At 34.8% G+C, this 12874-nt stretch overlaps 1 protein-coding gene across 1 annotated transcript in view; it reads right to left on the bottom strand.

The window, feature by feature from the left end:
* LOC139388244 (protocadherin Fat 3) overlaps positions 1 to 12874 on the bottom strand; it is a 334570-nt gene that overhangs the window by 183925 nt on the left and 137771 nt on the right. Inside the window, exons 39-41 of the mRNA XM_071134792.1 lie at positions 8798 to 8951; positions 2765 to 2872; positions 1675 to 1858 (exon numbers count right to left, since the gene is read on the bottom strand). Of these exons, the coding sequence (XP_070990893.1) occupies positions 1675 to 1858; positions 2765 to 2872; positions 8798 to 8951 (446 nt within the window). The remainder of the gene's footprint in view (positions 1 to 1674; positions 1859 to 2764; positions 2873 to 8797; positions 8952 to 12874) is intronic.

Below are 12874 nucleotides of genomic sequence, written 5' to 3' on the forward strand. Positions count from 1 at the left end.
ACATGATAGTAACAGTATTGTAGACATGATAGTAACAGTGTTATAGACATGATAGTAACAGTGTTATAGACATGATAGTAACAGTGTTGTAGACATGATAGTAACAGTGTTATGTTGTAGACATGATAGTAACAGTGTTATAAACATGATAGTAACAGTGTTGTAGACATGATAGTAACAGTGTTGTAGACATGATAGTAACAGTGTTATAGACATGATGGTAACAGTGTTGTAGACATGATAGTAACAGTGTTGTAGACATGATAGTAACAGTGTTGTAGACATGATAGTAACAATGTTATAGACATTATAGTAACAGTGTTATAGACATGATAGCAACAGTGTTATAGACATGATAGTAACAGTGTTGTAGACATGATAGTAACAATGTTATGTTGTAGACATGATAGTAACAGTGTTGTAAACATGATAGTAACAGTGTTGTAGACATGATATTAACAGTGTTGTAGACATGATAGTTACAGTGTTATGTTGTAGACATGATAGTAACAGTGTTATAAACATGATAGTAACAGTGTTGTAGACATGATAGTTACAGTGTTGCAGACATGATAGTACCAGTGTTATGTTATAGACATGATAGTAACAGTGTTGTAGACATGATAGTTACAGTGTTGCAGACATGATAGTAACAGTGTTATAGACATGATAGTAACAGTGTTGTAGACATGATAGTAACAGTGTTATGTTGTAGACATGATAGTAACAGTGTTATAGACATGATAGTAACAATGTTATAGACATGATAGTAACAGTGTTGTAGACATGATAGTAACAGTGTTGTAAACATGATAGTAACAGTGTTGTAGACATGATATTAACAGTGTTGTAGACATGATAGTTACAGTGTTGTAGACATGATAGTAACAGTGTCATAGACATTATAGTAACAGTGTTATGTTGTAGACATGATAGTAACAGTGTTGTAGACATGATAGTAACAGTGTTGTAGACATGATAGTAACAGTGTTGCAGACATGATAGTAACAGTGTTATAGACATGATAGTTACAGTGTTATAGACATGATAGTAACAGTGTAGACATGATAGTAACAGTGTTATGTTGTAGACATGATAGTTACAGTGTTATAGACATGATAGTAACAGTGTAGTAGACATGATAGTAACAGTGTTATGTTGTAGACATGATAGTTACAGTGTTATAGACATGATAGTAACAGTGTTATGTTGTAGACATGATAGTAACAGTGTTATAGACATGATAGTAACAGTGTAGTAGACATGATAGTAACAGTGTTGTAGATAATTATTTATTTTTTACATTTTTTATATAAATTTTTTTAACCTTTATTTAACTAGGTAAGTCAGTTAATAACAAATTCTTATTTTCAATGAAGGCCTAGGAACAGTGTGTAAGTATGATAGTAACAGTGTTGTAGACATGATAGTAACAGTTTTATGTCATGGATGCTGAATGTGTTATTGATACTTTGTTCATTGATGCTCTACTGATGATTGATGAAACCACCCGGCTCGAAGGACCATTCAAAACTATACTGGCATTTCACAAACAAACAAACACACAAACATACACCCCCCCCTCCCCCCAAACATACACCCCCCCCCTCCCCCCAAACATACACCCCCCCTCCCCCCAAACATACACCCCCCCCCCCCCCCCCCTCTCTGTACCTCCTCCGTCAAGGGCCATGACGGTGAGGACTATGTCCTTGTTGCTAGGGTTTTCACGGTCTAGTTTCTGTGCGGTGGTGATGAGGCCTTTAGCGTCTATGCTGAATTTACTCTTCCCCAAGTCGTTGATGAACGTGAAGGTCACCTGACCAAACAGACCTGAGTCCTCATCCGTAGCACGCACCTGGAGGGAGAGTCATGATTTATTGATTGATTAGTCGGTTGGTCGGTTGGCTGGTTGGTTTATTGATTGATTAGTATTGACACAATCAACACTAGATTATAGTTCTGTGATCATCTCTTTCATTTGAATTCTTAACTCAAACAGGAACACACCAGCAGTTATCATCATACATACAGTTTATAAAGAAATCCTGTCAGATATGAAATCCTGTCAGATATGAAATCCTGTCAGATATGAAATCCTGTCAGATGTGAAATCCTGTCAGATGTGAAATCCTGTCAGATATTTGAATTCTAAAATATGCATGCATGTTACCTCTCACCTGTAGAAGCTAGTGTCAGTGTTACCTCTCACCTGTAGAGGTTAGTGTAAATGTTACCTCTCACCTTCAGTCAGAGGTTAGTGTCAGTGTTACCTCTCACCTGTAGAAGTTAGTGTCAGTGTTACCTCTCACCTGTAGAAGTTAGTGTCAGTGTTAGCTCTCACCTGTAGAGGTTAGTGTCAGTGTTAGCTCTCACCTGTAGACATTAGTGTCAGTGTTAGCTCTCACCTGTAGAAGTTAGTGTCAGTGTTACCTCTCACCTGTAGAAGCTAGTGTCAGTGTTAGCTCTCACCTGTAGACATTAGTGTCAGTGTTAGCTCTCACCTGTAGAGGTTAGTGTAAATGTTACCTCTCACCTGTAGAAGTTAGTGTCAGTGTTAGCTCTCACCTGTAGAAGTTAGTGTCAGTGTTACCTCTCACCTGTAGAAGCTAGTGTCAGTGTTAGCTCTCACCTGTAGACATTAGTGTCAGTGTTAGCTCTCACCTGTAGAGGTTAGTGTAAATGTTACCTCTCACCTTCAGTCAGAGGTTAGTGTCAGTGTTAGCTCTCACCTGTAGAAGTTAGTGTCAGTGTTACCTCTCACCTGTATGACTCTGGATCCAGCAGGTGCGTTCTCTCTGGTCTCCGCCAGGTAGAACCTCTGACTGAAAACTGGACTGTAGAGGTTTGCTCCCAACACATACACATTGACCTGGGAACATCATATTCATCATTATCATACAGCTGTATCACAGTTACCACTCACCAGATAACAATATAAAACAATAAGAAAACAATTATTACATTATTATATTATTATTAAGATGAATATTACTATTACCCTATTATTATTACTCTATTATTATTACTAACAATACTAATATCAAATTATTATTATTCTAATTCTAATTATTATTATCCTAGTATTACTCTATTATTATTATTGTTAATATTACTATTATTATTACTATTATCACATTTTATTATTTTTACTTTATTATTAGCATTATTATACATATTACTATTAATATAATTAATAGTATTATACATATATACATAATATTATTAATACTATGATAATAATAATAATAATACTAATAATAATAATTCAGATTATTATATATATATATTATTATTATTGTTATTAATATTATTATTGTTATCATTCTATTATAATTGTTACACTATTAATATTCATATATTAGTTTTATTGTTCATATTATTAATACTATTATTATTATATTATTATTCATATGATTATGTTCATATTATTATTATTCTAGTATTATTAATATTATTGTTGTTAAATATTATTCATCCTATTATTATTCTATTCTTACTCTATTATTATCATCTTTAATATTCTGAATATTATTATTACTCTATTATTATTAATATATTATTAATATTATTATTGTTAATATTATGAATATTATGATTACTCTATTTCTATTATTACTCTCCCAGCTGCCCACTGCACTGAGGCTAGGAAACACTGTCACCACCGATAAATCCACGATAATTGAAAATTTCAAAAAGCATTTTTCCACAGCTGGCCATGCTTTCCACCTGGCTACCCCTACCCCGGCCAACAGCCCTGCACCCCCCACAGCAACTCGCCCAAGACAAACCCCATTTCTCCTTCATCCAAATCCAGATAGCTGATGTTCTGAAAGAGCTGCAAAATCTGGACTCCTACATATCAGCTGGGCTAGACAATCTGGACCCTCTCTTTTTAAAATTATCCGGCACAATTGTTGCAACCCCTATTACTTGCCTGTTCAACCTCTCTTTCGTATCATCTGAGATTCCCAAAGATTGGAAAGCTGTCGCGGTCATCCCCCTCTTCAAAGGGGGAGACACTCTAGACCCAAACTGTTACAGACCTATATCTATCCTACCCTTTCTAAGGTTTTCGAAAGCCAAGGTAACAAACAGATCACGGACCATTTCGAATCCCACCGTACCTTCTTCGCTATGCAATCTGGTTTCCGAGCTGGTCATGGGTGCACCTCAGCCACGCTCAAGGTCCTAAACGATATCATAACCACCATCGATAAAAGACAATACTGTGCAGCTGTATTCATAGACCTGGCCAAGGCTTTCGACTCTGTCAATCACCACATTCATATCGGCAGACTCAACAGCCTTGGTTTCTCAAATGACTGCCTCGCCTGGTTCACCAACGACTTCTCAGACAGAGCTCAGTGTGTCAAATCGGAGAGCCTGTTGTCCGGACCTCTGGCAGTCTCTATGGGGGCACCACAGGGTTCAATTTAAGGCTCTAAGGTTCAATTCTCGGACCGACTCTCTTCTCTGTATACATCAATAATGTCGCTCTTGCTGCTGGTGATTCTCTAATCCACCTCTACGCAGACGACACCATTCTGTATACACTGTTTACCAGGGGGCAGGGCTACCGACGTTAAGGCTACTCTGAAGATGGTGCTGGCTAAAGCTAAAACTGGAGAGTGTAGAGGGTATAGGGATATTGTTATCCACGTCGGCACCAACGATGTTAGGATGAAACAGTCAGAGATCACCAAGCGCACGCAACATAGCTTCTGCGTGTAAATCAGCTAGAAAGATGTGTCGGCATCAAGTAATTGTCTCTGACCCCCTCCCAGTTAGGGGGAGTGATGAGCACTACAGCAGAGTATCTGGCCCCTCCCAGTTAGGGGGAGTGATGAGCACTACAGCAGAGTCTCTGGCCCCTCCCAGTTAGGGGGAGTGATGAGCTCTACAGCAGAGTCTCTGGCCCCCTCCCAGTTAGGGGGAGTGATGAGCTCTACAGCAGAGTCTCTGGCCCCTCCCAGTTAGGGGGAGTGATGAGCACTACAGCAGAGTCTCTGGCCCCTCCCAGTTAGGGGGAGTGATGAGCACTACAGCAGAGTCTCTGGCCCCTCCCAGTTAGGGGGAGTGATGAGCTCTACAGCAGAGTCTCACAACTCAATCGCTGATTGCAAACTGTTTTCTCCCAAAAGATAGTATTTGTAGAAAATTGGTCCTGTTTCTGAGACTCACCAACAAACAGGATCGACGTCACCGGCTTTCTAGCCATCGCCGCTCCATTGTTCATGTATCCATTTGTCTTGTATTGTTTCCATACACACCTGGTTTTCATTTCCCCAATCAATCTACTTGTATTTAACCCTCTGTTTCCCATGTTTTAAATTTGATTGATTTGATTGATATTGTTACTTATTTTATTTTGTTGCTCCTTTGCCACCCCAGTATCTCTACTTGCACATTCATCTTCTGCACATCTATCACTCCAGTGTTTAATTGCTATATCGTAATTACCTCGCCACTATGGCCTATTTATTGCCTTACCTCCCTTATCTTACCTCATTTGCACTCACTGTATATATATTTTTTCCCCATTGTGTTATTGATTGTACGTTTGTTTATTTCATGTGTAACTCTGTTGTTGTTGTCTGTATCGCACTGCTTTGCTTTATCTTGGCCAGGTCGCAGTTGTAAATGAGAACTTGTTCTCAACTGGCCTACCTGGTTAAATAAAGGTGAAATAAATGAAATAATAATTATATTATTAATAAAAGTATCATTATTACTCTATTACTATTATTATGACTATATTATTATTACTATTATTATTACTATTATTATTAGTATATTATTATGACTATATTATTATTACTATTATTATTACTATTATTATTAGTATATTATTATGACTATATTATTATTACTATTATTAGTATATTATTATGCCTATATTATTATTACTATTATTATTAGTATATTATTACTATATTATTATTACTATTATTATGACTATATTATTAGTATATTATTACTACTATTATTATTACTATTATTATGACTATATTATTAGTATATTATTACTACTATTATTATTACTATTATTATGACTATATTATTAGTATATTATTATGACTATATTATTAGTATATTATTATGACTATTATTATTAGTATATTATTATGACTATATTATTAGTATATTATTATTACTATTATTATGACTATATTATTAGTATATTATTATGACTATATTATTAGTATATTATTATGACTATATTATTATTACTATTATTATTAGTATATTATTATGACTATATTATTATTACTATTATTAGTATATTATTATGACTATATTATTATTACTATTATTATGACTATATTATTAGTATATTATTATTACTATTATTATTACTATTATTATGACTATATTATTAGTATATTATTATGACTATATTATTATTACTATTATTATGACTATATTATTAGTATATTATTATTACTATTATTATTACTATTATTATGACTATATTATTAGTATATTATTATTACTATTAGTATTACTATTATTATGACTATATTATTAGTATATTATTATGACTATATTATTATTACTATTATTATGACTATATTATTAGTATATTATTATGACTATATTATTAGTATATTATTATGACTATATTATTATTACTATTATTATTAGTATATTATCAATATTATTAATTATATTATTATTAGTGTATTATTATTACTATTATTATGACTATAGTATTATGCTATCATTGATATTATTACTACTCTATTATTATGACTGATTATTACTACTCTATTATTATGACTGATTATTACTACTCTATTATTATGACTGATTATTACTACTCTATTATTATGACTCTGATTATTACTACTCTATTATTATGGCTGATTATTACTACTCTATTATTATGACTGATTATTACTACTCTATTATTATGACTGATTATTACTACTCTATTATTACTGATTATTACTACTCTATTATTACGGCTGATTATTACTACTCTATTATTATGACTGATTATTACTACTCTATTATTATGACTCTGATTACTACTACTCTATTATTATGACTGATTATTACTACTCTATTATTATGACTCTGATTATTACTACTCTATTATTATGACTGATTATTACTACTCTATTATTATGACTCTGATTACTACTACTCTATTAGGACTGATTATTACTACTCTATTATTATGACTGATTATTACTACTCTATTATTATGACTGATTATTACTACTCTATTATTATGTCTCTGATTATTACTACTCTATTATTATGACTGATTATTACTACTCTATTATTATGGCTGATTATTACTACTCTATTATTATGACTGATTATTACTACTCTATTATTATGACTGATTATTACTACTCTATTATTATAACTGATTATTACTACTCTATTATTATAACTGATTATTACTACTCTATTATTATGGCTGATTATTACTACTCTATTATTATGACTGATTATTACTACTGTATTATTATGACTGATTATTACTACTCTATTATTATGACTGATTATTACTACTCTATTATTATGACTCTGATTATTACTACTCTATTATTATGGCTGATTATTACTACTCTATTATTATGACTGATTATTACTACTCTATTATTACTGATTATTACTACTCTATTATTATGGCTGATTATTACTACTCTATTATTATGACTGATTATTACTACTATATTATTATGACTGATTATTACTACTCTATTATTATGGCTGATTATTACTACTCTATTATTATGACTGATTATTACTACTCTATTATTATGTCTCTGATTACTACTACTCTATTAGGACTGATTATTACTACTCTATTATTATGACTGATTATTACTACTCTATTATTATGTCTCTGATTATTACTACTCTATTATTACTGATTATTACTACTCTATTATTATGGCTGATTATTACTACTCTATTATTATGACTGATTATTACTACTCTATTATTACTGATTATTACTACTATATTATTATGGCTGATTATTACTACTCTATTATTATGACTGATTATTACTACTCTATTATTATGACTGATTATTACTACTATATTATTATGACTGATTATTACTACTCTATTATTATGGCTGATTATTACTACTCTATTATTATGACTGATTATTACTACTCTATTATTATGTCTCTGATTACTACTACTCTATTAGGACTGATTATTACTACTCTATTATTACGGCTGATTATTACTACTCTATTATTATGACTGATTATTACTACTCTATTATTATGACTCTGATTACTACTACTCTATTAGGACTGATTATTACTACTCTATTATTATGACTGATTATTACTACTCTATTATTATGTCTCTGATTATTACTACTCTATTATTATGACTGATTATTACTACTCTATTATTATGACTCTGATTATTACTACTCTATTATTATGTCTCTGATTATTACTACTCTATTATTATGACTCTGATTATTACTACTCTATTATTATGACTGATTATTACTACACTATTATTATGACTCTGATTACTACTACTCTATTAGGACTGATTATTACTACTCTATTATTATGACTGATTATTACTACTCTATTATTATGACTGACTAGTACTACTATATTGTTAGTATTACTCTATTAGTAGTATTTCTCTTGGTATTACTCCATTGTTATTATTACTCTATTGGTAGTATTTCTCTTAGTATTACTCTTGTTATTTAAAATACACAAAAAAGGATAATAACATCAAAGACTGTGAGAAACAACAAATAACAAAGAAATAAAATAACTCTATGGCTTTAAACCTCAGCGGTGTTGGTGAAGACCCCGTCGGACACAGACACGTTGAGCCTAAAGGAAGCCCTCATCCCCTGTCTTCTCTGATGGGACAGGGATATCAACCCCGTCTCTGTGTCCATCGTAAACACCATCCGCTCATCACCGGATAGGATATTGTACCTGGATGGATAACGTCATAACGCAAAAGCAAATGACTTATTATATAATATAGAGATTAGCACCTGTACCAGGTTGACGTCACATTGTGTCATGACATATACTTAGGCCTGTTGTGACATACTGCATATTGCGTTATTTTATGGCTGGTTATAACACCTACATAGTAGTGTCAAAACCCACAGAACCTCCAACGGTAGTTATTGTATGGCTGGTTATGATACCTACATAAGAGTGTCACAACCCACATAACCTACAACAGTAGTTATTTTATGGCTGGTTATGACACCTACATAAGAGTGTCATAACCTACAACAGTAGTTATTGTATGGCTGGTTATGATACTTACATAAGAGTGTCACAACCCACATAACCTACAACAGTAGTTATTTTATGGCTGGTTATGACACCTACATAAGAGTGTCATAACCTACAACAGTAGTTATTGTATGGCTGGTTATGATACTTACATAAGAGTGTCACAACCCACATAACCTACAACAGTAGTTATTTTATGGCTGGTTATGACACCTACATAAGAGTGTCAAAACCTACAACAGTAGTTATTGTATGGCTGGTTATGATACTTACATAAGAGTGTCATAACCTACAACAGTAGTTATTGTATGGCTGGTTATGATACTTACATAAGAGTGTCACAACCCACATAACCTACAACAGTAGTTATTTTATGGCAGGTTATGACACCTACATAAGAGTGTCATAACCTACAACAGTAGTTATTGTATGGCTGGTTATGATACTTACATAAGAGTGTCACAACCCACATAACCTACAACAGTAGTTATTTTATGGCTGGTTATGACACCTACATAAGAGTGTCATAACCTACAACAGTAGTTATTGTATGGCTGGTTATGACACTTACATAAGAGTGTCATAACCTACAACAGTAGTTATTGTATGGCTGGTTATGATACTTACATAAGAGTGTCACAACCCACATAACCTACAACAGTAGTTATTTTATGGCTGGTTATGACACCTACATAAGAGTGTCATAACCTACAACAATAGTTATTGTATGGCTGGTTATGACACCTACATAAGAGTGTCATAACCTACAACAGTAGTTATTTTATGGCTGGTTATGACACCTACATAAGAGTGTCATAACCTACAACAGTAGTTATTGTATGGCTGGTTATGACACCTACATAAGAGTGTCATAACCTACAACAGTAGTTATTGTATGGCTGGTTATGACACCTACATAAGAGTGTCATAACCTACAACAGTAGTTATTGTATGGCTGGTTATGATACCTACATAAGAGTGTCATAACCTACAACAGTAGTTATTGTATGGCTGGTTATGACACCTACATAAGAGTGTCATAACCTACAACAGTAGTTATTGTATGGCTGGTTATGACACCTACATAAGAGTGTCATAACCTACAACAGTAGTTATTGTATGGCTGGTTATGACACCTACATAAGAGTGTCATAACCTACAACAGTAGTTATTGTATGGCTGGTTATGATACCTACATAAGAGTGTCATAACCTACAACAGTAGTTATTGTATGGCTGGTTATGACACCTACATAAGAGTGTCATAACCTACAACAGTAGTTATTGTATGGCTGGTTATGATACCTACATAAGAGTGTCATAACCTACAACACAAGGTAAAACATTCCATTACTCCATAGCCTACTTGTTTATGTTATGTAAACATTTCTCAAATCGATCATATTAAATTCTCATTGTAATTGCGTACATTGATGTCAGACATGCACCTGCCCCAGTGCTCTGTTGCTGATGACTGGGATGAATGTAGGAGCAGATTTCAGGTGCAGGACAAGACACCATCTATGTGACTGATGACTGGGATGAATGTAGCAGCAGATTTCAGGAGCAGGACAAGACACCATCTATGTGACTGATGACTGGGATGAATGTAGGAGCATATTTCAGGTGCAGGACAAGACACCCTCTATGTGACTGATGACTGGGATGAATGTAGGAGCAGATTTCAGGAGCAGGACAAGGACACCATCTATGTGACTGATGACTGACATAAGGACATGTACGTGATAGGCCTATCTGGTTTATATGATTATGATGGTAATAATGCTTCTTGGCAGTATCATGAAGTGTATTTTCTACATGTTATTTTAAATATGCTGGAGAAAAAAAACATGACTAAAAAATTCATTACAACAACGGACTACATTTGAGTTATGACACTCTTATGTAGGTATCATAACCAGCCATACAATAACTACTGTTGTAGGTTATGACACTCTTATGTAGGTATCATAACCAGCCATACAATAACTACTGTTGTAGGTTATGACACTCTTATGTAGGTGTCATAACCAGCCATACAATAACTACTGTTGTAGGTTATGACACTCTTATGTAGGTGTCATAACCAGCCATACAATAACTACTGTTGTAGGTTATGACACTCTTATGTAGGTATCATAACCAGCCATACAATAACTACTGTTGTAGGTTATGACACTCTTATGTAGGTATCATAACCAGCCATACAATAACTACTGTTGTAGGTTATGACACTCTTATGTAGGTATCATAACCAGCCATACAATAACTACTGTTGTAGGTTATGACACTCTTATGTAGGTGTCATAACCAGCCATAAAATAACTACTGTTGTAGGTTATGACACTCTTATGTAGGTGTCATAACCAGCCATAAAATAACAACAGGTGAGTTATTATTATGACTAGTGTTATGACGCTAGGGGTCAAGTAAAGTGATACTGCATTCTTAGTCAGCATAGTAGTGGAAAGGTTTGGGGCAGTAGAGCAGAGGCCTGCCAGAACACCGTACATCACGGTGAACTAGAGACATGTCAAAATCCACAAGATCAAACTGAAGGTTCCTCAAGAATTCAGGACAAGGAGGCCAGTCAGGAGTAACGACCAATCTTAAGAGAGCTATGGAGCGTCCCGAGAAAGAAGCTCTGCGTAAGGGCTGAAAGACGGTGGAAAGAAAGAGTGAAGAAGCGAACTGGCTTCATAGCCAATATCCCTTTGGCTTCACAAAGGCAGCTGCTAAAGTAGAAGCACAGTGGGAACTTGGCTTGTTCCAAAGAGGAGATCGACCAGCACATCCAGAACACGTACGGCGACCACGACAAGGAGCAGGAGTTGGGTCAGTGTAACATCTTGATAGCACCCAACAGCACCAGTCACAGAGTTTGACAACAGGGAGCCACTCCTGAAAATAAGTACAGGACGTTGTGAAGAAGGTCTAGCTCAGCTCCTGGACCAATCGAAGTCCAGTACAAGGTCTACATGTACTGCCCTCTGTTACTCAAGTGGCTCTGGAAGATCCTGAAGGTCATCTGGAGGAGAGGAAAGGTTGAGATTCGATTCCACAACAGTGGAGATTCGCCAAAAGATTTTGGATCTCAAAGGAAGAAGAGTCCAAGAGAATCGGCCAGTTCAGGATCACATTGCTAAGTGTTGAAGGAACGATTTTCTTCAGCATTGTAGCGAGGTGACTTGTAGATTTACTCTCTAAGAATGGCTACATCGAACACATCGGTGCAAAAGGGAGGCCATCCCAAAAGTACTTGAACTGGAGAGCTGGCTGAGAGCAGTTGATCAGTCAGGACTGTCTGGCAAGTTCGGCAAGTTCAAGGCGTGTCTGTATCAGCATGGCATCCTCCCGAGGATAGTCTACTAATCTACGATGTCCCGGTCTCCACTGTCAAGGAATTGGAGAGGAAGGTCAACAGCTATCTCCTGAAGGTGGCTTGGATTGCCTAGGAGACTGAGCAGCATCGCCCTCTATGGGAACAGCGACAAACAGCTGCTGAAGTCCCTGAAAGATCAAGGTGACTCGGGCCAGGGAAGTGATACATTACAGGGAGTGGAGTGGACCCAAAGGTGGGCTAAGGGAGGATAGTGGTCAATACAGGGA

This window comes from Oncorhynchus clarkii, chromosome 29 (genome assembly GCF_045791955.1).
Source record: "Oncorhynchus clarkii lewisi isolate Uvic-CL-2024 chromosome 29, UVic_Ocla_1.0, whole genome shotgun sequence".
In the NCBI taxonomy this organism is placed as follows: Eukaryota; Metazoa; Chordata; class Actinopteri; order Salmoniformes; family Salmonidae; genus Oncorhynchus; species Oncorhynchus clarkii.